General features: G+C 58.5%; 1 protein-coding gene across 5 annotated transcripts in view; it reads right to left on the reverse strand.

Annotated features, from left to right (window-relative positions):
- Nucleotides 1-25,700, reverse strand: part of CELSR3 (cadherin EGF LAG seven-pass G-type receptor 3) — a 31,422-nt gene extending 5,722 nt beyond the window's left edge. The window contains exons 1-30 of one of the 5 annotated variants that reach the window (XM_026792410.2): nt 22,300-25,700; nt 16,247-16,879; nt 14,471-14,693; nt 13,993-14,108; nt 13,526-13,614; nt 12,956-13,113; nt 12,606-12,769; nt 12,019-12,144; nt 11,695-11,864; nt 11,272-11,457; nt 11,021-11,131; nt 10,591-10,759; nt 10,196-10,337; nt 9,900-10,020; nt 9,410-9,593; nt 9,228-9,329; nt 8,590-8,604; nt 6,970-7,064; nt 6,017-6,226; nt 5,398-5,581; nt 4,791-4,940; nt 4,287-4,467; nt 3,836-4,003; nt 3,288-3,414; nt 2,893-3,099; nt 2,620-2,794; nt 2,045-2,118; nt 1,628-1,707; nt 855-981; nt 111-224 (exon numbers count right to left, since the gene is read on the reverse strand). In XM_026792410.2, coding sequence (XP_026648211.2) covers nt 111-224; nt 855-981; nt 1,628-1,707; nt 2,045-2,118; nt 2,620-2,794; nt 2,893-3,099; nt 3,288-3,414; nt 3,836-4,003; nt 4,287-4,467; nt 4,791-4,940; nt 5,398-5,581; nt 6,017-6,226; nt 6,970-7,064; nt 8,590-8,604; nt 9,228-9,329; nt 9,410-9,593; nt 9,900-10,020; nt 10,196-10,337; nt 10,591-10,759; nt 11,021-11,131; nt 11,272-11,457; nt 11,695-11,864; nt 12,019-12,144; nt 12,606-12,769; nt 12,956-13,113; nt 13,526-13,614; nt 13,993-14,108; nt 14,471-14,693; nt 16,247-16,879; nt 22,300-25,432 — 7,734 coding nt within the window. In that variant the 5' untranslated portion in view covers nt 25,433-25,700. Of the gene's footprint in view, nt 1-110; nt 225-854; nt 982-1,627; nt 1,708-2,005; nt 2,119-2,619; nt 2,795-2,892; nt 3,100-3,287; nt 3,415-3,835; nt 4,004-4,286; nt 4,468-4,790; nt 4,941-5,397; nt 5,582-6,016; nt 6,227-6,969; nt 7,065-8,589; nt 8,605-9,227; nt 9,330-9,409; nt 9,594-9,899; nt 10,021-10,195; nt 10,338-10,590; nt 10,760-11,020; nt 11,132-11,271; nt 11,458-11,694; nt 11,865-12,018; nt 12,145-12,605; nt 12,770-12,955; nt 13,114-13,525; nt 13,615-13,992; nt 14,109-14,470; nt 14,694-16,246; nt 16,880-22,299 lie in introns of all 5 variants that reach the window. The other 4 variants (XM_026792409.2, XR_012582227.1, XR_003379933.2 and 1 more) reach the window with 4 other exon arrangements.
- Between the last annotated feature and the right edge of the window lie 1,685 nt (nt 25,701-27,385).

Consider the following 27,385-nt stretch of genomic DNA (forward strand, 5'->3'; position numbering starts at 1 on the left):
TGTTAAGGAGCTGCCACGGCAGTCCAGGGAAAGTGGGGATATCCCTGTCAGCTCCTGTCCCAGATGTGCAGCCTGAGCCCAGCCCCCTGGGCTGCTATGCTCTCACCCACCTGTGTGCTCCTCGTAGCCTCCTCACTCTGCCCCTTCTTGCTGAGGCAGGCCAGCTGCCATGCCTCCCGCACCTCCTCGTTCAGGACACAGAACAGGACCAGCACTGCCAGGCCCTGTGGGGAGATATGCCATGAGAGACAGCCCCTCACTGCCAGCTGACCTGCTTGCCCACAGTGCCAGCAGCATGCTCCTCCCCTGGCTCCTCCCAGGCCACCGGACTGGGATGCACCAAAAACCCCAAATACCAATGAGAGTTAACACCCATAGTGGCCATGGATGAGGGAGGAACAGGTGGGGTGTCCACCTGTCTGGCAGTGGCCAAGAAGCAAATGGCAGGGTCTCCTGCAGCAACATCAGCTCCAGTGGTGGGAGAAGGTTGGCAGGGTGCTGCCATGGATCATATTTTGAGTGTCCAACACCTCCATCACATTCTCTTACTCTGCCCTCTCAGGACCTGGAGGCACCTTCCCTCCAGATGGCACTTGCCATCCCTTGGATGTTACCTCTGAACCAAATGCCTTGCAGCCACCTCCTGCTCCGTGTGGCTGCTCACCACAGGCACAGCAGCAAGGAGCGGCAGGAGTCCCTCAGTGCCACAAAGGTGGCAGCAGAAGGGACAAGGAGCTCGGTGAGATGTTGGGAGCTCAGCACAGGGCACCCATTCTCCACAGATAGCTGTGGGGACCACAGGGATGCTCCACTGGGCTGACCCTTGCCCTCCCCAGCAGAGGTTGGGCAGTTACCTGGAGGCTGCAGAGGACAGTGTAGAAGTAGTGGAAAGCCAGGACACTGTTGTTGACAGCCAAGAGGCCAAAAAGCCAGGTAGTGCTAATAACTAGAAGCAGAACAAAGGAGCTCCGTAACGTCATGCTGGAGAGAGAGAGACAGACAGACAGACAGGGACATAGACACACACCCAGAGGTTAGTGCGAACTGTTAACCTACAGGCTAGTGCTCCCTGAGATCCAGAGGGGAAAGCTCCTGCAGAGACCTCCCTGCTGTGCCCAGCACTGCAGGCACGTCCCTGCACAGTGGCCCAGCTTTCCCTGACTGCCAGGCCTTCCCTTCTGGATCACACATGGCAAACACAGGGGCCAAAATGACACAGGTCATTTTGAGCCACAGAGAGCTCAGCCATGCTCCAGGGCTGGCTCAGAGGGAGTGGGGAAAGTTCTCAGGAGCATGGAGGAGAGGTAGAAACAGGTGGTCATAGCTGACAAGGGCTGAGTGCCGAACGCAAGCAGACACAAGAGGTGGCTGTGAGGGCAGGTGGTGAAAGGGGACCAGCTGGGAGGTGAGTGTGAACATAGTAGGGACATAGGAACTAGAAAGGATAAAGTTTAGGAAGGGTTAATGTGGCTGGCAGGTGTGGGAGAGGAGAGAGGAGAGTGGCTGCAAGGCTGACACTGATGCACAGAAGGGCCCTTTGATGGTAGAAGGAGGAGGATGGTCACTGAAAATGCTAAAATCCACTAGCTGCCAGAGCTCTGCTGGGAGTATGGCCACTAATACTCACAGAACCGATTTCTTCTTGGTCTCCTTTTGGCCTGGGGAACAGGACATCTTGGCCACAAGCAGGAACATGACCCCATTCATCTGAAAGTGTTGGCACTGATTAGAAGCTGTGCCAAGGGCTGGCTCTGACCTGACCTCCCCACTGCAGACTCCAGGCTTGCCAGGCCCTGCAAACATCCCCTCCTTTCCCCTTCATGCCCGAGCTGTGGCCTCCCCCAGGTTTGGCTAGAGTTGAGGAGGGACAAAAAGAAGGCCTCTAACTGAGGGAGAGGGACACAGAGAATGGGACAGGCAGTGGGCAGCCAAGGAGGGGTGAGTGCCCATGGTGCAGAGAAGGGAGGCAGGAGAGGGTTGTGGGTGAAACAGGACAGGGTTTTACCACAATGACGACAGTAATGGGGCCTGCAAAGCTCCAGACCAGCTTATCATGAATGGAAATCCAGCAGAAATCGGGGTTCCCGTAGCCCTCAGGATCCAGGCCAACGGCCAGCCCTGCAGGAGGAAGGGAGAGGTCAGGTCCACACCTAGCAGCCTTGGACTTGTCCAAACCATGTCAATCCCATGCCAGCATTATCAGCAGAGAAGGAGCTTTCTCCCTGCTCCTTGCCATGTGCATAGGCTTCCCCACCACAGGGGGAGGGAGTCAGGACTGTGAGACTCAGCAACAGGGACTTTATTTCCTTTTCCTCAGATGTCCCTGACACAGCCCAGTGCAGGAGGCATTCACTGCCAGCAACAGGTCACCCAAGTATGCAGGCTTGGGAAACCAAGAGACTTTAACTAGAAGACCTGAGGAGATATTCTGACAAATTATTTCTTCTCAGGAGGCAAGACGACAGCCCTTGATATATCCCTGACCACCACAGCACTGCTTGCTGCCAGCACTGCTGACCATGGCAAGCCCTAGATGAGCTGGGCAGCACCAGGTGGTCAGGGACTGCTGAGAAGCAGCAGGGCTGGTTTGGGCATGGCTGCAGCACGAGCAGCTCCTACCAGTGATGATGGCAGGCACGCCCCAGCCGATGGCGTAGTAGAAGCGCATGGCCCCGAAGTTGACGTTGCGCGCTTCCGTCTGCATGCGGTAGATGTGGAGGCCCTGGACAAAGAGCCAGGCGAAGGTGGAGAGGAAGAAGCAGTGGAGGAGGATGGCAATCACAGTGCAGAGAAACTGGGGAGACAAGAGTGACTTAGAGATGGTCCCACTGTGCCAAGGCTAATGGCATCATCCCCACCTCAGCCCATGAGTGAGCATGTTCAGCCACAGACCTGGTTCTCAGTGCGGTTGATACCCAGGAGAAAGAGCAGCTCAGAGAAGAAGAGAGTGACAGATATGTTGGAGTGGATGCCACGTGTGTTGGACTTGAGGCCTTTGAGGCAGGTCAGAAAGGAGAAGGTCAGCAGCAGAGACACCAAGGAGAGAGAGACCAAGGAATAGGTGACAATTGCCAATGTCTCCAGATCACCTTCCAGTTGCTGCAGCAGCAGAGAACCAAAGGCAAATAGCAGGGTTAGGGGCAAGCACAGGAAGCTTGCAGAACTCTCAAACTGTGTTTGTCTCCCACATGAAATCTTTTGCCTGTCCCCAGGACATTTTCTGCCTGTTCTGGGACCCAGCTGCTAGCAATCCCCACCACCACCACAGTCCCACCGGCTGAGTTTACCTCTCGGTGTGAGCTGTCCATCAGAACCCCAAAGGTGCCAAACTGGGAGCACTGGCAGTGGACGTGGGTGGTGTTTCGGTACACGAGCTCGCAGTCCCTGGCTGTCCAGAAGCCAGAGGGGTTGGTCCTGCAGCCACCAAAAAGCAGAGTGCACTTAGGAAAGAAGACACACAAATGTGTGTGGGGGCAGGAGCCACAGAGAAGAGGGGTGACTGACAAGGCTCTTCTGCCAGCAGATACAACTGCTCTGCTAAAGTGGAAATATGGGAGCCTTGTCAGAGTGCAGATGTGACACTGAGGGAAATGGGTCAGTGGTGGACTTGGCAGTGCTGGGTTAATGGTGGGACTCTATGATCTTAAAGGTCTTTTCCAAACTAAATGATTTTGACCCTGCTGTGCTCTTCCAAAAGAAACAAATCCCACGGGAGAAGATGGAACCCTCCCCCCCCATCCCAGTGCTGCTCAGGGAAACTTGGGGAATGAGGAGAAAGCAGCTCGTGTGTGGGGAAAGCAGCGAAAGGAGAGTGGCCCAGTCATGCTCAACTCACAGGTTGGAGTGGTTCCACTGGACACAGAGAGGTTTGCTCCTGTTGGCTGTCTCCAGCAGGTAAAATTCCAGCACAAGAGGGGTGTCCAGGGGTCCTTGCAGGAAGGTGTGATTGCTGAACACAGACACACTCACAATGGGGGAGTTCATCACAGGATTCTTGGGGAGCCTGCAAGGAGCCACAGAGCTCTACCATCACTATCACTGTGTGGCAGCAACAGACCCCCGAGACTTCTCAGGTGTCCTTGCTCTGACATATCAGAAGGAAGAGCTCTGCTCAGAATAAAATACGGGGCTGAGAAACATGGCACAGAGCAGCACAAAGGCTGGGAATCAAACCCTCACCACTGCAGAAAGACTTGGCAAGTGCCAGAGGGAACAGAACAGAGTCCAGCCAGCCCCTGTGCCCTGGTGCTTGTGGGGCACAGGGGAGAAAGGGGAGGAGGATGTACCTGACGCTGCGGCGATCCACCTGGTAGCGCGCAGGCAGCAGCCCCCCAAGGGTGCGGTACATGATGAGGATCACCACAGTGAGGGTGGGCTCGGGCTCTGGCAGCGCCTGCCTCGGCGAGGAGTTCTCCACAGAGTAGTTCCCTTCAGCCCCAGCCAGCGTGGGCACTGCTGTGGGCACAGCTGGGGCACACAAAGGGGTGGTGAGAACACACACACACAAAAACACACACCCACACCCACACAAAAAACCACAGGCACACACCAGTATGTGCTGCTCTGAAGACAATTTGCAAGGCCATCAAGAGCCTTTAGGATGTGGTGAATACATGTAAAGCTCAGGATCTCAAGGCTGGCTCTCAGACCTCTGACAGAGACGTCTCAGTAGGATACACACAAACTAAATGGCTTTTAAAGATCACTCCAACCCAAACCTTATGATTCTACATCTTTCCTGCCAGCTGTACCCACCCATGCTGTTCCTTGAGTGATGCTCTCACACTCACCTTCAGCTTTTGAAGGGCTCAGCACGGACAGTGGCAGCACCACGTGTGTGTGGGGGTCCCAGGCAGGCTGGCCCCTGAAGAGGCTGCTGTGGTAGCGGGGATAGCGCCGGCGGATGTGGGAGTGGTTCTCCATGCGGTCAATGCTCAGCACTGCGGAGGAGCAAGGCAGTGAAAGTCAGCTCAAGGATGGACACCTGGAGAGCAACTGTGCTCCAGAGCACCCCAGGATTCAAGTCCATGGCCAAGGGAGTTGGGGCTATGACCTCTATTTGGGCATGACACTAATTCTCAGTACCCACAGTGCTCCTTCCCAGCCCAGGTCCTTGCTCTGCCACAGGACAGAATACTCCTGCCACCAAGGCCAGATGCTTTTTCACTAGAGACTGGAAAGTAATTGTGAGCAGGCAGCACACTCTGAGCTCTGCTAGCTCTTGGAGGTCAGCTAGTCCAGGCAGGGATGGGACCAGGACATCTCTCACAAATGCCTCCCCATGCTAGAGAGAGCCATCAAGAACATTACCAGCACACTCCCTGAGGTGCAGTGAGATGAGAAAGGAACCAGGTGTGATGGTGGAGTGTCCCTGCACCCCAGGCAGCTCCTACTCACTGATGTTGGGGGTGATGACACCGACGGGGTTGAGGTAGGTGAGTTTCATGTTGCTGGCCAGCGTGCCCGAGTAGTCGTGCAGCTGCTCCATGAGGCTGGCGCTGCCGTGCTCCCCGTGGGGCAGCATGGCCCAGTGCTTCCGGTTCTCGGGGGCCAGCACAGAGCTGCCTGCACGCAGCAGGTTCTGAATGGGAGAGACACGAGGACAGAGGGTGAGCAGCGCCTTTGGGACTCTTCTGACCACCCCCAGACTGCAGCAGTGTGCTCTCTGCACAAGGGCTCTGGGAAGAGAGGGACTTCCTACTATGATGGGCTCCCCCCTCAATTCTCATCAACCAGTCCCCTACAGAGATACTTTTCCTGCACCCTTGCCATGAGGGACCTGCCAGCAGCAGTAAGATCTCCCCTTGCCTTCCCAGGCTGAGCCAACCCAGCTCTCTGCCTCTCCTCAACCACTCTTTGCTCCTGACCACGCAGGCCTTGCTTCCCACACTGCTGATGCGAACCAAGAGCCCAGAGCTCCTCACAGGGTCCCACCACACCCTCAATCCCCTCAGAATCACAGTGGGGCTGCTCAGAGCAGCAGCACAGAAGGCCCTGTGGCATGGGCAGCACTGACCTCGTTGAAGTGTGCGTCCTGCGTGGCAGTGAGGCCGAAGCCGCGCTGGCGGCTCTCGAAGGCCATGAGGCGGGACAGCAGGCGGAAGGCGATGTGCACGTCATTGCCAAAGTAGTGCTCCATGTGGTCTGTGACAGCCCGCAGGCGGTGCGCCAGCTTCTTGGCTTCAATCGTGTTGAGCTCGGTCTTGTTCCTCTCCAAGCCCTCCAGCTGTCAGCGGGGAGAAAAGAGAGGGTTAAACAATGCAGCAGGTTCCTCACCTGGGATGCTGCAGGCCCTGCTGGACACAGAGACTATTTCTGAAGCCACAGCAGAAGCCACGGACACTCACAGTGGCGGTCTCTAGCACAAGGAAAACATCTGGCAGAAAACCAACCTCCAGCAACACACCAGGGTCTGCACTGGCCTGGCTAACCCAGTGCACTTAGTGCAGTAACACAACAGAGGACAAGGAGATGAAAGGGCAGAGCAAGGCCCTGGCAATACTCCCCTGGAAACTCTCCTGGCTTGTGTTTCAATTCAGCCTAGATGACATGATGACATTCAGCCTAGATGACATGTAAGTGCTAAATACACTTGCCTGGATATTTCAAAGGGATTTGTCCCTGACAAAATTGAGGGGCTACAGAGGTCTCATGGAGCAGACATCCCACCAGCTTCAAACCACTCAGCCCTGCTCAGGATTATTTATTTTCTCCTCAAATACTCTGGCAGGACAAAGTAATTTCTGAGGGGGACACGGATTAAATGAAGCCATATGAACTTAAGCTCAGACCACTGCTCCCACAGGAGGGATCTGGGGGAAGGAGGTGAGAAAGAAAGGGACTGAGCACTGTGGCAAGGCCCTGTCATACCCCAGGCACCCCTGGAGAGCTGAGTGCTTTGAATTGTGGCTGTGAGCCCTTGTTCAGAGGGCTCCTGCTCTGTCAGGGCTGCAGAGCTGAGAGGATTACCAGCACGGACAGCTCCTTGAAGGCAGGTGAAGTGCAGTTGAAGAGATCTGGCTCCAGCCAGCCCTTCTCCTCATCACAGTGTCTGATGGCTGCACCTAAAACAAAGAGGAAGGGCTTGTTGGAAATTCAGCACAGGAGACATGGCTGATCCTCTGCACCAGCTAATCCCAAAGAGTGGCACTGACAAGCAATGGGAAGGGCCTGTGACACCCCAGGGCCATCATCCTGCTCTGCACCAGTGCAAACAATTCTGCTCTTGATTTGTGAAACCTCAGCAAGGTGCCATCACACAGGATTGCAAAAGGGACTGACTTGGCAGGACCCAGGCTGGAAAAGCCCAAGGGGACATGACTGTGTCCTTAGGCACATCTGACCCCAAGTTATGAAAGCCCAAGCAGCTCTAGGCTCCCCCAGCTGACAGCCTGCAATGCCTGCTGAGGTCCTGCTCTCTCTACAGGGCAAAGCCACCCCAGGAGCACAACAGCCCTGCTGCTGGGCTGGAAAACCAGCCCCTGAGATGAGCCCCTTCAGCCAAGGGGGATGGAGGAGTGCGATGGTGCACCCCAGTGTGGAGGATCCAGCAGTGTGGGGTCAGTATCCAGAGCCAGCCCCCAGTCCGTGGTAGGAGCCCAGGCATTTGTGTACAGCAAGGGAGTTTCCAAAGCTGAATGGGATGAGATGTTAACCACCACCAAAAACACAGCTAAAGCCAACATGGAGAAAAGTGTTCTCAGCCGGGTATGTCACCACAAACACTTTGAGCAAGAGAAACCAGACAACCCCAGTGTAACCAGCAGGACTGCGGAGCCTCCTGGGGACAGTATCAGGGCACAGGAGCTCACCAGGTGCCCATGGCTGGGAGAGGGTAGCAGGGGAGGGCAGGGAGAGGAAGCTTAGAGCAGACTGCAGTTGCTGCTCCGAAAAGCCCCAGGGACAAGCGTACCCCTTCCACCCCCTCTAGCTCCTGGCAGCCCTCCCAGCCACCCTTCTCCCAGCTGCAGAAGCACAGGGACCAGTGTCAGGAAGAACAAGAAGTCTCCATACTGATGGCATTCCCCTTGCACAGAACAGAGATTGACTCAGATCTGGGCAGAATCTGACCCCCAGGTCCCCGTGCCTTCTCCTGCCAGCCAGGCAGAAGGAACAGGACCTTGTGCTGTGCCTGCCCATCAGCTCCTGCTCCCATCCTACCACTCCCCACTCAGGTAGTTTCTTCTTCTTCCACCCCACAGCCATTCCTCCCTGGCCTCACCACCCACTGCTCAGCACCAGCTCCTTCCCCTCCCAGGCTAAGCAAGCAAGTGCCATCCAGGAGAGCCAGCATCCATCCCAGCCAGGGAGCAGAGCACAGACCTGCCAGAGCCAACACTGCAGGCCAGGCACACAGGGTGGCAAGGGCTGCATGCAGCTGCAGCTGGGCTTGTGTGGTTAGTGAGCTGGGAGCAGGGAACAATGTGGAGGAGCAGTGAGACCAGGCAAAGCGTTGGGAGGACCTTGGGCAGCTCCAGAAGCAGCGGGGAAAGCGCAAGGGTGTGCAGGGTGCCAGGCAGGGAGCAGGGAGGGAAAGCCATGTGGTGCAGCCCTTAGAGCACAGGGGGAAGGAGATGGGAACAACCTTACCTGCACCCCTCAAGCCTGTGCACGGAGGGCGAGAGAACCGGGGAGAGAAGCAACAACAGTTAGGAGCCAAACCTGCCTCCTCCAGGGGCGAAGGGCTGGGGAAGGACAGGGCTGGTATTGTCCCCTGGGGCTTGCACTGCCCTACACTCCCAGACACCCTGATGACACCTTTTCTGTCACCGAGGACAGCTTGGCCTCCTCCAGCTCAGGATGCTGACTCCTACCCAACATTCACCTGACAGCACACTGTGCCCTGCTTCCCTTGCAGGGCATATGGGGATGGTGCTGGTGGAGCCACAGCTAGGCACTGAGGGTGCTGTGCCAGGCCTGACCTCAGCCTCAAGCCTGGTGAACCCAAAAAGCAGCAGGAAGAAGAGAGGCACCAAGACTGAGGGAACAGCACAGCCCCATGGCTGGGTGATGGGTCTTACACCCCATAGCTTTTACCCAACCCCAGTGCTATGGCCAGCACCCTCTGCTCTCTGCTCTTCCCCAGACTGTGACATTTTCTCTTCCTTCTCCCAAACTTCCAGCCCAGCTGAACGGGACTGGGGTAGTGCATGAACAGAGTGATATTGCCAGGGCAGCTACAGGACAGCCAGGCTGTCCCCTCCCCTCTCCATCACGGCCCCACTCACCCAAGGAGCCTTTGGGACACAGCACTGCAGCCGAGAAGCCAAACTTGGTCTGGGGCCACCACACACCTGCCTTGAGGCTTTTGGGGCAGCCGTCGTAGAGCACTGTGGGGACACACAGGTCACAGGGCCAGCCCACTGACACCCAGCCCCTGGCAGCAGCTGTCCACAGTGCCCACACTCACCCTGGCAGCCGCTGGGTGTCACCTCGGCGAAGGGGCTGTCACAGCTGTTGCACTGGCGGCCGATGACGCCGGGCCGGCAGTGGCAGCGGCCGCTCTCCCTGTCACAGGAGCGCGAGGTGGAGCCCACGGGGTAGCAGTCACAGGGCAGGCACGTGTCACTGCCCCTGGGCCGGTAGTGGAAGTCCTGCGAGGACATGGGGACAGTCATCAGAGAGCTCAATAGGACAGCAGGCTAGGGAACCCCTGGAGCCAGAGAAGGTCAAGGCATTCCTGATTTCCAGGCACCCCACTGCCCCCATCGTCATAGACCATGCTGGTCTAGGAAGGCTGTACAGAGGAGCTGAGCAGGGATCCAACCCAGATATGGGCACACAAAGTAGGACCTGGGCAACTGCCAGGCCTTTGTTGGGGGACAAGGAACAGCATCAAGAACAAGCAGGGTTTCAGAGAAGCCATGGTCCATGTCCCCACTAGCACAGCTGCCCCTCACCTTGCAGTGGCACTGCCCGTTGGTTTTATTGCAGTCGGGGTCAAAGCCTTTGTTCACATCACAGTTACAGGGCCCACAGGTGGGGTTTCCCCACCAGCCCTTTGGACACTGCTGGTCTATCCTAGGGAGAGAAATATCTTTGATATTACAACCACCAAATTCCCCAGGCCTTGTTCTGCCACCAGTCAGCAGCTCCAAGGAGGAAGGTGGCACTGAGAAGCCCCTGGTTACACATCCAGGATGAGAGGCCAGCATGGAGCCAGGCCCAAAGGCCACAGTCCTGCTCTGTATCTCACCTGTGCTCACAGTACTGCCCAAAGAAGTTCTCACTGCACTCGCAGACGTAGCCCAGGCGCGAGCCAGGCTTGCGGCGACACACCGACTTGTTCTTGCAGGGGTTCAGGTGACACACATCCACACAGTCCCCTCCGTAGTACCCTGAGGTGGGGACAGACACCACCAGGTAAGCAAATACCCTTTGCCTGAGAGGTGCTGGAGTACCAAGGAGTGAATTCAGGGGGCTCAGGAGAGATTCTGCCCTCCAGAAAAACTGATGAGTGTCTGACAGGGGTGTGACTTGCCCAAGGCAAGGAGAGGAGAGTGGTCACAGGCCAGGAGGGAGTCACAGGGGCAGAGGAGAAGACAAACGGGCACGAAGAGCAGAGGAGTGGCAGGGTGCTGCAGGTCCTACCTGGCTGGCAGACACAGGAGTAGCTCTGCCACTCATCCTTGCAGACACTGTTGGCTGGGCAGGGGTTGGAGTCGCAGGGGCTCGGGACACTGCAGCCAGCCTCCACCCGCAGGGCATGGTTGGGCTTGGGCAGCACGATCCCGGTGACGCTGTCACCCAGGCGCACACCCTGCAGTGCAGGTGACAAACTCACAGTGAGGCCAGGGCAGACACACCAGGCTCCAGCTCTCCTGCCTTCCACAAACCCCCAGCAGCAGCCACTCGCCATCCTTCCTATTTAACGCTACCCCATGGCACCTCAGAGCCTTGAATGCCCAGAGGGACAGTGACAGCAGCACCATGGATGCTGGCAGCAGTTGCCAGACTTGTGTTTCCAACTCTCCATACAACAGACCTGCTGAAAAGGGAAGGCTCAGAGCGATGGACTCACCTGTATGCAGCCCCTCAGCCCATTCTGCACCTCGCCAGAGCCCAGGACTCCCCCCACATGCAGGTGTTTCACCTTCAGGCCATGCAGCTCATTTCCCACAACCACCGTGTCCTGCAGAAGGGAGCAACACGAGGCAATGGGCACCAGCCCTGGCCCAGCCCTCTTGGGGGTGCAGAGGCACAGCTCTGCCTGTGTTTGCCAAGCATTCCCCACAGCTCCTGCCCTGGTGCCAGGTCCTAAGCAGCACCCACCTGGTAGAGCCCAAAGTCCAGGGTGAGGGTGATGACGTAGCGCGAGTCGTGCCCGCTGTGGACGTCGCGCAGCTCCAGCTGGAGATCGTGCCACTTCCCATCACTGAGCTGCAGCTGGTCCAGGAGCAGGCTGGTGCTGCGCCCTGAGCCCCTGCTCACCATGAAGGAGAGCAGGCCCCCAGCCAGCTGCACAAAGGGAACAGCAATGCCACCAGTGAGCAAAGACCTCATGAACCCTGGCTGCTTCCAGCCTACCCTCCAGCAGAGCAGGGGGAGGGAAATCCATCCCTGCTAAATGCCTCTCCCCTCAGCCACCCTCTGCTTGGGATGCAGCCAGCAGGGAGAACAAGGTCCCCATGCCCTCCTGGAGCAGACAGCAGCAGAGGCTGGCCTGTGGTGCTGTGGCTGAGGCTGTGGCCATACCTGGCAGAGCAGGGTGGTGTACTGGCCCGCGTGGGCCTGCAGCAGCACCCCATCCTGCTGGCGTGTCCGGAACGCCAGCCCCAGGTACCACGGCACCGAGATCTTCACGTCTGCCTTGAAGTCCCAGGTCAGGACACTGTTGCCCTGAAAATAGTGGGCATGGTGCATGGCTGGAAAGGAAAGTGGAGGTGAGGAGAAGGGAAGGGCACTTCACAGGGAACACTAGATGCAGGGACAGCAGAGTTATTTCAACTCACATAGATCCATCACTCTGCCTCCACTTGCACCCCACCCGCCTGTGCCCAGCAGTGCCCCCTCACTCACCATGGCGACAGTCCTTGCCCCCAAAGCCAACAGGACAGAGGCAGGAGTAGGTGCCCCAGCTGACAGAGCAGGTGCCACCGTTCTTGCAGGGGTTGGAATCGCAGAAAGTGTGCTTGGCATGACAACCTGGAGGTATCAAAGCCACCTGTATCAGCCTCAACCAGCTCACCACCTCTCCCCAGCCAAAAGGAAAGGCACCACTGCCTGCTGGTCCTTTCCCAGGCTGTCAGAGGGGCAAGCCCTGCTGCTCAGTGTCTCCACACAGACCCTGCCTGCTCAGGGATAAGGGTTAAGGCTGTTGGTGCTCCTTATGCCAGAACAAAGATACCATAGAGCTGGACTGATGATGTGGCATCTCCCAGATCAGCCAGCTCAACAGACTCTGCACTTGGGATCAGGGGACACTCCCAGAACGTTAGCTGAGGTGGGCATTGGATCATTTAGGGGGACCTGAAGGCCTTGTTCTCCAGTGAGAATCTGCTCAACTCCAGCTGTGGTGCCACAATGCTGCTCCAGCCCAGCAGCAGTGCTGTGTGAGAAGCAGAATCCATCCCTGGGAGGGCTGGCAGGAGCAGAGGCACCTGTACCTGCAGCAGTTCCGTTGTTGGCAATGTAGGAGGCCAGGTCGATGCGCTTGCTGTCGATGAAGAGGTCTCTCATGCACCCCACAAAGTCCCGGTGAGTGATGGGGAAGTTTTCTGGCAGGTTGGGGACCCCTCCAAGGAGCAAGGGACCTGTGAGGTCCAGGGACCTGCAGGATCAGAAGCCCAGGACTTTAAGAGGTACACTGACCTCACCTCAGTGAGCTCCCCAGTGCACAGGAGGTCTGTCCCCAGACCTCCTCAGGGACAGGTACACACAGCCAAGGTTCTGGATGGGAAGGCCTGGCTCCACAGGGGACCACCCCTCCCCACCACAGCAGCTCCAAGGAACTCACTTCTTCGAGCTGGTCTGCACACCTTCTGCAGCACAGGAATAGTTTCCAATCTCTCTGCCAAACTGCAGGGCCACTGAAGCATCACATTCATCTATTGTCAAGATGGCCACCTTGTCCTTGGAGGGGCCCTGCACCACCCCCAGGCTGCTGACCTTGGGCTGAAAGCAAATGAAGGGTGTCAGCAGCACACAGGCCCCAGACCCCAGCACCCAAGGGTTCACACAACAGCAAGGAAAGGCCTGAGCAGCCCAGGCTCAGCTGTGCTCCTGGAGGTGTGAGCAATGCAGGAGGGAAACCTCCAGCTGAGCCCAGCAAGCAGCCCCAGAGAGGGACATGGGCAAAGACACTGCATGCAGCACATCCCTGCAGCCTCCAAGTGAGGCCCTGGGTGTCAATCTGTCCCTGCACCCAGCTGTCTGCTCCACTGCATCCATCCCCAAGGCTGACAACCTGCTCTACCTTCTCTCCAGAGCTCCTAGCATGGGACAGAGGCAGGGAACAGGAGAGCCAGCACTGCTCACTGTGGGGAGAGAGAGCCACGAGTGCTGGGGCCAGCTGGGCCACACGTACCTTGTTGTAGTAGCGGAGCTGCAGCGTGTGCCACTGCCCATCACTCACACCCCCCGGCAGGTAGGGGCTCACCACCGTGCTGGACTCTCCTGAGGAGACAGGGATGATGGCAGGCTCAGGGGAGCCACACAGCCTCCAGACGTCCCCACCCTTCCCGAGGCACCACACCCACTGTGCTGCTGATGGACTTGTGAAGCTCACAGTGACACAACAGGACAGAACAGCAGCAGAGACACCAAAAGGGTTTGTCCTGGTTTGTGCTCACAAACCACACTCCTAAGGCCAGGGAGAGTCCTGATACACACAACTCATCTCCTGTGCTATCCACTGATGCTCACCAATCCCTCCTAACCCTGCTTCCCTTAGCACAGGTTCCATCCAGGGCAGCATTCTCCTCTTCCCACTTAGCACAGGCCTTCTCCCAGCTCCCATGACACAAATCCCACAGCAGGCAGGGCCAAGAGTACCTGTGGAGTATTTCAGCTGGACCTGCCCCTGGATGATCTCCACTGCCAGGAAGTCATGCCTCTCATTCAAACGCCCATTGTAGAGCAGGAGGCCGCCGGGCTCCACAGTGCTGAACCTAGGGCAGGGTACGAAGGAGAGCAAGGTGTGTGCAAGGAGCACGTGGAGATCCCCTCTCTCCTGTGGCATGCACCAGCATCCCAGCACAGGGACACTAAGACCTGAGCATGGGGGGCAGAGAGCTGGCAGCAGCACTGCAGGAAGGCATGAGCTGATGCCAGTGCAGGTTCAGAGCCCTTTGGCCAAAGGTGCCAGGGCAGCCGCATGGAGGAGCAAGCCAGTGACATGGGGTGAGGAGAGCATCAGGCAGCCCCTGGACTGGCACAGCGTGCTGTGCACAGGAGCCACCAGAGCAGGGCCGGGCGAACCCAGGACACTGCTGTGCAGTGGAGGAGAGAGAGAGACAGAGAGAGCACTCACGAGAGGGCCAGGGTGAGGTGGAAGCGCTGGCGCAGGCCCCGGAACATGATGAAGGAGCGCGGCGGGAAGGAGCGCGTGGACACGTGGCAGAAGGGCGCCTCGAAGCCGCCCGCCGGGCACTGGCAGCGGAAGCCGCCGTCGGCGCCGTCGGTGCAGGTGCCCCCGTTGTGGCACACGCCGGGCACGCAGCGCCCCGCCCGGCTGTCCACCTCACAGTGCTCCCCTGCAGGGGCAAGGCACAGGCTGGGACCATGCACAGCAGCCACCCACAGGCTCCTTGTCCTGGAAATGCAGCCTGGATTCGGCACAGGGCAGCTGAGGGAAGGAGTCTGAGGAGCAGCTGGGGGCCAGGGAAGGGTAGGACACCCAGGTGTTACCCAGGTGCTCCCCACAGGAGCCAGTGAGCTAGCCAGCACTGCCAGCCCAGCACGAGCCACCAGGCTGGATGTGATGCCAGGTCTGGCTGAAGGGACAACTTAGGATCCAGTACAGCATGGGAATGTGAAAGGAGGGCACTGGCCTCTACACTACAGTTGCACAGTCCTAAGAGTGGAGAAGCAAGCCAGGGAAGTTCTGGTAATGCTGAGAGTGCCTCCTTGGGCCTTGACACCACACAAACCTGGGACAGGCATCTCAGCTCTGTCTCTGGCATGTGGGGACAGCCCAGTGCCACCGAGCTCCTGTCAGTAGCTATAGAAGAATCACCCATGGCACCAGGAGCTTCCAAACACTGCATGCAAGTGGGAACCACATGGAGAACAACAAATACCCTGGCACCTTGCTGGCATGGGTAACACAGATGCCTCATGCCAGCTCAACAGTGCAGTGCAGGACATCTGTCAGCCCCTCTTCCTGTGCAATTCCCACAGAACCCAGGCAAGCACTCAGCTGAAGTCCTACTCAGCCCCAGGCCCTGCTCCCATTACTTGCTCTGTGATACCCAAGGAGGATGAGGAGACAGCATGAAGTGACAGGCAAATGAGCTCATTAACCCTTCTGCTAATGGCTGTTCACGCTTCAAATGCCGGAGGTTAATTACCACTGACTCTGCTTATCTCACCAGGAGCCACCTACAGAAGAGCTCCAGGCAGCCATCTGCTGCCATGCTCCCTCCTGACAGCGAGAGCAAGGCAGGGGATCCCTCCTCAGTAGCCAGAGGCCACCTCCCCTCATCCCTCAGTTGCCAGTTCTCCACAGCCTGTTGGGAACTTGTGGCAACCAGACTCTGGCTGGACTGTGGATTCCCCTGCCAGCCCCCCAGCTAGGACCAGATCTGCCTGGCTCAGATCCTGCCTGGTGGGGCACCTGGGCCCAGCCTCCCCTTCTGTTCTGGGTGGGTTGCACTCAATCACTGCACAAGGGGCCAGTGAGGCTCCACACCTCTGCCAGACCAGCTGAACAGTGGCACAGGCTGAAACCACAGAAGGACTGCAACAGTCCCAGAGCCCATCACCCTCCTAGCATGGGGCACAGCCAAGAAACCTCCTGTGCCCCAGCCTAGCCTAGTCTAGCTTAGTCCTCCTGCTCTGTGACAAGGGGTGGAAAATGATGGCCAGGGTCCCCAAGAGTCCTCCAAGCCAACTCCCTACCAGACAGATTTCTATGGCAACCTCAGCCCTGCACACGCAGCACCATGGAAACACAGAGCTGGGAGCAGAGCTGGACTCTGCAGGCACAGAGAGGCTGTGACACCCACTGCCCTGGTGGGAAGAGCACGTGCCACGGTGACAGCAGTGCCAAGGGACGCTGCCAGCCCTCCCCCAGGGCCGCACTCACCGCTGAAGTGCTGGCGGCAGACGCAGGTGTAGCCGCCCTCCCTGCGGGTGCAGATGCCCCCGTTGAGGCAGGGGTTGGAGTAGCACAGGTTGATCTCGGTCTCACAGTAGTCCCCGGTGAAGCCCTGGGGGCAGCGGCAGCGCAGGCCGGCGATGGGGTGGATGGGCCGGAACAGGGTGGAGCGGGAGGCGATGAAGGGCGCCGAGCTGTCGAACTTGAGCACAGAGATGCACTTCATGTAGTTCTGGCAGGGCTCCCGCAGGCACACGTTGTCGTCGAAGGGCAGCACGTCCAGCATGGAGGTGCCTGTCAGCACCATGCGCTTCATGTACAGCTGCTCCTGCAGCTCCTCCGAGCTGAAGTAGCGCCCGCCCCGGGGCGCCAGCGCCGAGAAGCTGACGTTGAGCACCGTGCCCCCCACGTCCGTGTCGTTCTGGATGTTGAAGATGAAGATGTCCTCCTTGGGCGTTGCAAGCACGGTGGCCACTCCTTCCAGGAAGGTGGAGAGCAGCGGGGAGAGGAACCTCTCCTGCCACATGTTCTGCAGGCGCACGGTGATGCTGTTGGCCAGCATGTCCTCCGTGATGATGATCACGCGCAGGACGCACTGAGCTGTCACGCTGTGGATCCCGTCTGTGGGAGGCAACAGGAACACGCTGCAGGTCTCCTCCTGCTCTTGGAGGATCTCTTCCCTCCCAGCCCAGGGCAGAGCCCTGCACCCCAGTGTTTGACTCCTGGGTAAGGAAGCTTGGAGCCACAGCCCCAGGGGCAAGTAGGGAGCCACCTGGGATGGAGAGGGAGTGGCTGGTGCAGCTGCACCTTCTCCCCCCATCAGGCTCTCCACTGAAAGAACTCTCAGGTTTTCTCCTTGTCCTGGATCTCGGCAGCAAACTGAGCTCCCAGGAACAAAGGTGCTCAGGAACAGAAGGAAGTCCCAGCAGGAGGTTTGGCAAACACAGGAGCTGATGCCAGGGCCTAGGGTGTTTTGCTTCCCTGCTGTGCCCTGTCTGCCTTCCCCACGCTGCTTTTTCCTGTGCTCTTCTCCTGCCATTTCCTTCCTCTCTCCTCCAGGCTCTCCCAAGCTTTTGTGCTGGTCTCCCTGCTCCCCCCATTCTCACCATCTGCTCTGCATCTCTTCCTCTCTCAGCCCATCTCTGGTTTGTTTAATTCTCTTTAATCTCTATTTTCCTTGGAAACAAACTCCTTCCCTTTGGGATCGCGCTCCACATGAGCAATCTCGCAGGCAGGGACCCTCGGAGCGTGCAGGGACCCTCGGAGTGCACAGGGACACTCGGAGCACGCCTGCCGGCTCTCTCAGCACCTTGGCCAGCAGCAGCAGCAGCTCACCCAGGGCACATCGGGCGCACTCCCGGCCAGCGGCTCAGGCTGCAGAGGCACCACAGCACAGCCCAAAGGGGCAGTGGTGCAGCTTCCATCCTGGCAGATCTGTGATCATGGGCTCCTGCCCCACCCCACCCACCCAGCTCCCAGAGACCCAGTGGATCCTGATACCCCAGGAGGGGTACCCACACACCTCTGACAGCAGCTTTGGCTGGGAGAAGACTGTTTGCTTTCCCAGGAAAATGCCTCCTGTCACCTGGTCCCCTCCTTCTGGGCTCCAGTACAGGGTCCAGCAGGCAGAGCCAGATTTCAGCATGGCAAGGTAAGACTCTGCCAATCTTGGTGGCCCCAGAAATGTTTGATGGGGCTCATCAAGAACCTCACTGCTCTTGAAATGAAGCAATCCACCTTCCAGCCCATTGCCAGCACCCCAATGCTGGTGCCCCATGGGCATTAGCAGCACACAGCTGCCACCTGTTGTTCCCACCTCCCACCCCATATTCACCTGAGAGCCTCAAACCCCCATATTTCCTTGGAAAACTGGCTCTCCATCATCATACCAACACAACATTACATCAGCACATCTCAACAGTGAGCCCCATGACTAATCCTGGATCCCAAACCTATGTGCTTCACCTCCTCCAACCCAGTGCAAGGGGGAGCAGCAGGATTCCTGGCACCCTAGCCAGCCCCATCCCTGACCAGGATCAGGAGTGCATCCCTCATCCATGCCCCAGCTCCCAGCCTCATATACAAAGCTGCCTTCACTGCTCCTCTCTTCCCTTGGCTGCTGTGCTGCAAAGCCTTTTGATTTCCCCCAGCCCTGTTTGAAGTTTGCAGTGCAGGAGGATTTACAAATGGAAACATCTCTCTTTCTTTCACCTCTCTCTACTCTTCAGAAGGTGAAAGCTGTCTAGTGACCCTGCAAATTCCTGCATGAGCAGCAGCCTGCACACAGGGACTGTGCTCTGGAGATAAGGCTGGCTGCAGGCTGGGGGAGCAGCGTGCCAGTGCAGGCACCCAGGAGCTAATCTCCTGCAGGAAAGGGGGGCTGCTTCTCTCTGAAGTCAAGCTGCTCCCACCCCATATGGGAGCAAGGTGAGAAAGCACCTGTCTGTGTGTGAAAACACCCTGCCTGCTCTGGCACAGAGGGCAGCATGAGCAGCAGCAACAACAGAGCTCCATTCAGCATCTGGTTGGACGTGCCAGGGTATCCAGATCTGTCTGGGCTCAGGGCAAGGAACTGGCATCACCACCTCCATTCCCCAAGGCACATGCTCTCTGCTCATGGGCTGCTCAGACCACCCCGACCCTGGGAGGCAGGAGTGTGAGGAAAGCCACAAGTCACACTTGGCATAAGATGCTCCCCAAGCCACCACCAGCCTGGCAGCTCTCCCTGAGGAGCCCCCTGGTGAGGCAGCACCCCAGGATGCCATCACTGACACCAGCTCCCTTCTCCACACAGCTGGGTCGCGTCCCAGCTCCCTCCCCTGTCCCTTTGTCCCCTCCTCTCTGTTGGCTCTCTGGTCAAGGCCAGCACGAGCTCCCTGCCCTCCCCTCTCCAGCTCCCAGCTCACCCAGAAGCAGCCACAAGGCCTGGGGACAGCTCCTGCTCTCCCCAGGGGCTGCTCAGAGCCCAGCAGATTTCTGCCTGATTTATGGCTGCTATTCAGCCTTGGCTCAGGGCATCCTGAGGCAGGCTGGAGGCCAGGAATGCCTCACAGGAGCAAGGACTCTGTGCCTGGGGAAGAAAGTGAGTTGGAGGGTACCTGATGCCTTTGGTCCCACGGCAGGAAAGCCAAGCATCCCTTTCCCAGTTCCCCAGAGCAATGTGGAGCCAGGCCTGGCCCCACAGCCCGCCTCAGAAACCCCCCTCTAACACTGTCCCACCTCAGCATCACACCCAAGGCTGCCTCCCCCTCCAAGCACAGGGAAGCAGATGGTTAAGAGAATGACCCGCTGCAAATGGGGAAAGAAAAAAAATAAAGCTACCAGAAGAAAGCCCAAAGCTGGCTGGAGGCACTGACCCCCCATGGGAGGCATTTTAATCACAAATGCTCAGCCTTTCTGATTAAATCCTGTGGCTGCAGAACTGGTGCCTGGTGAATATTCATGCAGCAGAGTGAGGCATCCTAGAAACACAGCTACAGGGAATGGAGCAAGGGAAAGGGACAAGGGGCTCTGACCCTTGTGCTGGACAGCATTGAGCCATTGTGTTGGCAATTCCAAGATGACAATTACCAGCTTCAAAAGCAACGAAGCTAAAGAAGAGATCCATGCCCTCTTCTACTCAGTGGCAGCAACAGTGTCCAAGAGAGCCAAAAACAGTGTCCAAAAGCCACTATTGTGACTGCAATGGCCACTCCAGAGACAGCAAGGTGCTCTGGGGACAGACAGGGTGACTTTCATGTTTGCAGGTGAGGAACAGTAAACACTTCCAGACAAGGAGCCAGGAAAAGACCTAGATATCAGGACAGTGAACATTCCTCACTGCTGCTGAAAGGCTTTGGCAGAGCTCTCAACATTTTGATAATATTTTACCAGTTAAGAGATCTTGAAAGTAAATCAGGCTTCCATCACCCAGCACAGAAGATGAATGCCATTCTCCTGCACCTGAGCCTCCACACTTGCCACCAAGCCCAGAGAAACCAGTCTGAAATGGTTTGAAGTCAACATGATGTTAGTCTCTCACACTGCCCTGATTTCAGAGTGCTGCTGGCCATGGACAGCCCCTCCATCCCACTGTCCTGCATCCTCAGCAGCCAAGAGCAGATTTTAGCAGCCAGAAGTGTCCTGTGAGAAGCTGAGGTCAGTTTTAGGCTATCAGCCCTGCTGAAAAGGCACTGGTTTGTGATGGCCCAAGTCTTCTGCCTCCTACAAGGGGCTGAGCTAAGAATACACACAGCTCGCAGGCAGGCAAAATGGCCCCTTGCCCTGTGTTTTAGGGGGTTCAGCCTCCCTCAAATGCACCATAAAGGCAGGGATTCAGTGGCCTCCTAGGATGCTGACCCTTGGGGCACCCACGTAGCTGCTGCTGCCGTCTCCCAGCAGCAGGGAGCTGCTCTGTCATGCAGTGTCTGGGGCAGACAATGCAGCCAGGGCCGACTGTCCTGGCTGCCAGCTCTGCACACCCACCCTGCTCTGCACACAGCAACAGCACGGGGCTGCGGAGCTGCCAGCTGGGCGGGGGGCTTCCAACAACAAAGACTGAAAAGCCAAACTCCACCTCACAGCCAATATAAATCCAACAAAAGGCTCATTTCCCAGCATCTCACTTCCCTCGCCAAAACAGCTCTTCCCCTTCCATCCTCTCCCCTCCTTGAGCACACCTCTCCCATTCTCCCTTCCCGCTGGAAGATGACGACATTCTAATTGCAAGGGCCCCCTTGCCACGAGGCGGCTCATGCAGGACTCCAGGATGTGATTGTCTCCTGCCTTTGTGCAGGGTTAAGTGTGTGAGGAGGCAGGGCTTGCATAAACACACTGGGGCAGAAGCTGGAAAGGTCAAAACCACCCCCACCTCCAGCGAGGGGCTGGAGCAGCCCTGCAGCTACAATTACCCCCACAGAGCCCCAGCCCACTGCCAGGCTGCCGCTGCTCATGCAGGGTTGCCTTGGACAGGTCTCCTGTTAAAGCCCTCACTCCATCCTTTGAAAGAAATCCTCCTCTGACAGAGTAAGCTGGACTGAGAGAGCTAAAGGGGAAGGCAGCTGGTAGCCGATGGCCAGGGGAGCATCACAATTTAGAGCACAGCTCCCCAGGCACTCCTGGCAATTCAGTGCTTGGCCCCTCCAGAGAGGGCTCTTGTCGTCCCTCCTGCAGCCACTCCATGGTTCAGCAATGGACAGATGCCTCCATTTCAGATCATGCTAAGAAAGGCTAGTGCTGAAGGCAAAGCTCAGGCTCTGGGAGCTCCAGCTCCAAACCCTGCTTGCCCATGGTCCATCTTTGTCCTGTCCTCAGCTGGGCTAGAGGGCACCCAACACCCCACAAAGCCACCCCTAGCTACAGACAGCATCTGCATTTGGATACCCCAACAACAAACACGATGCAAGAGTTCCAGGGACTGCACTCAGGTTTGTCACAGCTGTCCCCTGAACACTAAGCTGGCAGCAGAAAGGTGGTACTGAGCTTCACAAGCCACCCTGCAAAGCAAGTGCTGGCAGGAGCCACAGCCAGAGTCCGGACTGAACTGTTTGCTGCTGGCAGATGGGTGTTTGAGAGGGCTCCCTCTGCACTGAGCTCAGTTCCTCCCTCTGTACAGCAGAGCCAGGGAAGCACTCAGTCTCGGCAGAGAGAAGAGCCACCGGGGCTTGGGAGCAAGGCAGTGTACCAGCCCTGGGCCAGCAGCCTGGCCATCCTGGGAACTGCCTCCTTCCTGGGCAGCACCCCATGGCACACAACACAGCCTGGCTGGCTACAACACCTCCAAAGGTGCCTCGCGAGCAGCCAGAAGTGATCTCACAGCTCAGTAACGATGCTTTGTTCTTGCAGACCATTTCCAGCCTTGGCCCCTTTACAAGCACTGCTCAGCAGCCTGCCTCCCATGCCACCCCTCACACCACCCCAGCAGAACTCTGTCTGGAATGGACCCCCAGGCCAAACCTTGTTACCAGTCCCCACCCCCAATGCACAACGGGCTGCCCCAGAGGGACCCTGCAGAGCCCCCGCAAAGGTACCGTACCAAAGATTCAATGATTTTCACTCCCTACCTGTGACAGTCACCAGCATGGAGGCCACAAGCGGACGGTTGTTGTCCAGCTTGCGGCTCAGCCTCAGCTCCCCGCTCGACTGATTTACAATCAACAAGTGCAGCTCATTTCCCCGCTCAAAGGAGTAGAAGAGGTGGTCAGATGCATCTGGGTCATACGCTGGGACCTTCCCTATGACCCCCGAGGGGAAGGTGTTGGATTTATTGGACACGTAGTTATTGAACAGGATTTGGAAGTTCTTCAGAACAGGGCTGTTGTCATTCTGGTCAAGGAGTTTGATGTGGACTGTAGCTCTGCTGACCAGAGGGGCAGAGGTGGCCTGCACTACAATCACATATTCAGATTTTGTCTCATAATCCAAGTCTATCAAGGCTGTGAGCTCCCCAGAAAAGATGTCCATCTGGAATATCTCTGGGATGTTGCCCTCCACAATTTGGTACATGATTTGGGCATTGGCTCCCTCATCTGGGTCAACAGCTGTGATTTGGGCCACTACAGAGCCTACAATGCTGTTCTCCTTCACCAGGACCTCAAACTCCTCAGCAGGAAAGACAGGAGCGTTGTCATTCACATCCTGAATGGTGACCTGGATGTGGACAGGAGTTCTCAGAGGAGGGATGCCCCTGTCCACAGCGTAGGCAGTCAGTTCGTAGACAGGAACGCTCTCGCGGTCCAGCCTGCGCACGGTGCGAATGATGCCCGAGGTGGGCTCTATGGTGAAGTCCCCATCCCCGTCCTCCCCGTTCTGGAAGGTGTACTGCACTCGCCCGTTGGTGTGGGCATCCCGGTCGGTGGCAGAGATCTGGAGCACGCTGGTGAAGGGAGGTGCATCCTCAGAGATCACGCCCTGGTAAAGAGGGCTGACAAACTGGGGGGCATTGTCATTAACATCATTCACCATGATTTCAACATATGTGGTGTCTGCCTTCTGGGGGATCCCATTGTCCTTGGCAGTGATAGCCAATGTATAGGTGACCTGGTCCTCATAGTCCAGTTGTGCCTGGAGGGTGATGGCCCCAGAGTCTGGGTCAATACGGAACTGAGGGACGTTGTCCTCCAGGTAGTAGGTGATGCGGGCGTTCTCCCCCACGTCATCGTCCGTGGCACTGATCACCACCACGGTGCTGCCCACAGGCCGGTCCTCGTTGATGCTCACGGAGTAGTGGGCGCTCTGGAACACGGGCCGGTGTGTGTTGGCATCGGTGATGTTGATGTGAACGTGGCAGTTGTCACGCAGGGTGCGGTCAGAGGCCGTCACCGTGAGCACATAGCGCCTCTCCTGCTTGTAGTCCAGCGGCAGAGACAGAGTGATGAGCCCCAGCCCTCCCTGCGTGCTGATGGAGAAGCGGTTCCGCGTGTTGCCCCCCGTGATCTGGTATGTGATGGCGCTGTTCACGTCCCGGTCCACTGCCGTGACGCTGAGGACGCTGGTGCCCACAGCCGCGTCCTCGTTCAGGCGGATGAAGTATTCCTTCTGGGTGAACTCGGGGCGGTTGTCATTGACATCCATGACAGTGATGGTGACGCTGGCCGAGGCGGATAAAGGTGGAGAGCCGTGGTCATGAGCCTCCACCCCAAAAAAATAGTGCTCGACCGATTCCCGGTCCAAGGGCCCACTGACTGTGATCCACCCCGTGGCACTGTTCACCACAAAGGGTGTGTCAGCTGAGACCCCTGTCAGTTTGTACTCCAGGCGCGAGTTCTCGCCGTAGTCTGCGTCCACAGCCTGGATGTGGATGACAGAGTGGCCAAGGGGAGCATTCTCCAGGACAGAGATTTGAAAAGGGGTGCTGACAAAAATGGGGGCATGGTCATTGATGTCCACCACCTGGATGCTCGCCATGCCAGTGTTGTTAGAAAGAGGAGGACGCCCCGCATCCTGAGCCCGGATCCTCAGGGCGTACTCCCGCTCCACCTCAAAATCCAGGGGGGCCACCACCTGTATTTCCCCAGTGACACTGTCAATGGAGAACTGGCCCCGACTGTTCCCACTGATGATGTTGTAGTGCACCAGCGCGTTGTTGTCCTTGTCCAGGTCCGTGGCGGTGACACGCAGGATCTCGGTGTGGGGCCGTATGTCCTCCCTAACTTGGACAATGTAGCGCTTCTCACTGAACTGAGGGATGTTGTCATTCTCATCGAGGACTGTGATGTAGACCTTGACAGTGGCGGAGCGCGGCCCCGGCTCCCTGCCCTGGTCATTGGCTTCCACCACCAGAGAGTACTTCTCCATCTTCTCCCGGTCCACTGGCCCGCTGGTGGTGATGAGGCCGGAGCGGGGATCAATCTCAAAGATGTCGTGGGCAGCCCGTTCATTGACAAAGCGGTAACGGATGTTGGCATTGGGCAGGGAGTCGACGTCGGTGGCCCGCAGCTGCAGGATGGGGTATCCCTCCTCGACGTTCTCCCGGATGGTCTCCCGGTACTCGCCCTGCTCGAAGACGGGGTCGTGGTCGTTGCGGTCAGCCACAGTGATGGCCACCATGGTGGTGGCGGAGAGCCGCGGTGCCCCGTGGTCAGTGGCCGTCACTCGGAAGTAGTGCAGGTCCATGCTCTCGCGGTCCAGGGCCTGGGTGGTGGAGATGAGCCCGGCCCGCGGGTCGATGCTGAACAGATCCCGCGAGCGGCTGTTCATCAGCGCGTCCATGGAGTACACCAGCCGCCCCGCCTCGCCCCCGTCGGGGTCCTGGGCCGTCACCGCCATCACCGCCGTCCCCGCCGGCTGGTTCTCCGCCACCTCCGCCTGGTAGTTGTACTGGGGGAACAGCGGGTGGCGGTTCGGTGCCGCGCGCCGGCCCCGCCGCCCCGGGGCCGGTGCCGGGACCGAGGGCAGCGGGCGCGGCTGGGCGGCGCGGGGCGCGCAGCGCGGCGGGGACCGGCGGCGCGGCGCCGGGGGCAGCCCCGGGGGCACGGCCGGCGCCCGGCACGGCACGGCGGCGGGACAGCCCCAGCGGGCTGCCGGCCCCCAGCCAGCCGGCGGCGGCGGCGCCGTGGCCCCCAGCCCGGAGGGGAACAAAGGGAGCAGCAGGAGCGGCAGCAGCACCAGCAGTAGCGGCGGCGGCGGCGACGGCTCCCGGCGGCGGCGGCAGCAGGAGCGGCTCGGGGCGGCCACCGGCTCCTCCGCCGCTGCCATGGTGCCTCGGCGGCCGCCGCCCGGCCCGGGCGCACGGCGATGGGCTCGGCGCCGCCCCCGCTCGCGCCGGCGATGGCCGCCCCCTGCCCCGCCGCCGCCGCTGCTGCCGGGGGTGGTGGCGGCTCCTCCCGCAGCCCCAACATGGCTCCCGCCGCCCCGCCCCGCCGCGCCCCCGCCCGCCCTGCGCCGCCATCTTGAGCGCGGACGGCCGGGCCGTGCCGAGCCGTGCCGGGCGCTCCGGGCGGAAGGCGAGACTCTCTGTGCCGGGCACCGCGGGGCGGCCCTGCGTGTGCCGCCTGCTCGCCTGCGTGTGCCGCCGGCGAGCAAACCCGCGGGCTCAGCGCTGCCGGCCAGGTCTTTGCGAGGGGCTGCACCGGCCGGCCCCGGGTGAGCGGCTCCCAGAGCATCCCTGCCAAAGCTGCAACCCCGGCGGCCACCGGGACACCGTGCACACAGCACGCACCTGCTGAGCCCACCGACCCTGCGGCTTTGCCGGTGCACCCGGGGCCAGAATAGTGCCCGTGCCGCCACCAGCATCCCCAGGCCAGGCTGTGCCCCGTGCCCGAGCAGAGCCCGCGGGCACGGCTGCGCTGCCGCCCGCACAAAGGGCGAGGCAGCGGAGTGCCAGCAGGCAGGTTGGGCAGGAGGCACTGCCGTGCCTTGGCAGCCCCACGGACCCCTTCCACTCCCCATGGCCTTCAGGCAGCCCCACGTTGGGCATCTGCAGGGATGGGCTCTACCGGGTGAATGAGGACAGGCTTCCTTCCCGGTGTCCGGCTCCTCCAGGCGGTGCAAGTGGTGTCCCAGCCCAGCCCCTGCCACCCAGCTCCCAGCCATGGGCACCCAAGTGTGTGACACAAATTTAGCTATCCCACTCTGCTTCCCTGACAGACCCCAGCTGCCAACACCCACAAGGTGTGGCATCAGCATCACAGGGAAAGTTGCAGATTTTCCTTTCTGCATCTCCAATATAAAATAAAACCAACAACCAACCTTATACTTTTCTGAAGAAAATTCAATTTGAGGCCCTTGCATTACAGTGATTCATTAATGCATCATCCTCGTATTTTAGCTGTTGGTTTGATTCAATCAACTAATATCCTAATCCACTGGAGCTCATAACAGGCTTTAGGTCCTCATTAGTGTTTCGCATGCCATGGTAGAGGGACATCCTTGGCCATGTCCTGCTGAAGGAGAGGGCACACTGGGGCAAATGCTAGAGAAGAAAGAACTGTGTCAGGGAGGAAAATAGAGCAAATCTGGGAGATGGGAGTGTAGGATGGGGCAGGGAAGAGCAGGGCATACATGGGACACACTGTGCCTCCATGCACATCCTAGCTCCAAAGGGGCCCTCCCAGCACCTGCAGAAGCCCAGCCTAGCCACCCCTGGGGAAGCCACAGGGTGGGCAGAGCAGGCAGGGCTTGTCCTTGCCCTGTTGCATGTGCTGACCATGTGTTGTAGGACCATGACAAGAAATACCAGGCAGACCCTTAAGTGGTGGCCAGTGCAGCTCAGCATGTGCCACAGAGAAGATCCCCTAGCGCTTACACAATGCTCAGGGCTGACACCCAGTGAATGTGGATGTCTCACCCCTGGAGAAGCCAACCTGTTAATTTATGAACTGCATAGGGTGGGTAATTTGCTGTGATTAACTCCTCAACCACCACATAACACCTCTGGCTTGGGTAGTCCAGCACCAGCCATGGGCATAAGTCCCATGGGGGACTTATGTTCTCCCCTACAGACCCTTAATTACCCACTTGAGCCTCTCAGGGCTGTTAGGATAGTGCCAGAGCAGCCCTGGCCCTGCACACAGCTCACCCAAGAAACCTCATTTACCACAGAGCAGCTCATCACTCATGTGCAACAGGAACACGCTGGCTGATCATACATCACACCTCCTCAAACTGGGGATGTGCCATCAGGAAACCAAATCAGGAGAGAGGCAATAC

Source organism: Zonotrichia albicollis, chromosome 12 (genome assembly GCF_047830755.1).
Source record: "Zonotrichia albicollis isolate bZonAlb1 chromosome 12, bZonAlb1.hap1, whole genome shotgun sequence".
Lineage (NCBI taxonomy): Eukaryota > Metazoa > Chordata > Aves > Passeriformes > Passerellidae > Zonotrichia > Zonotrichia albicollis.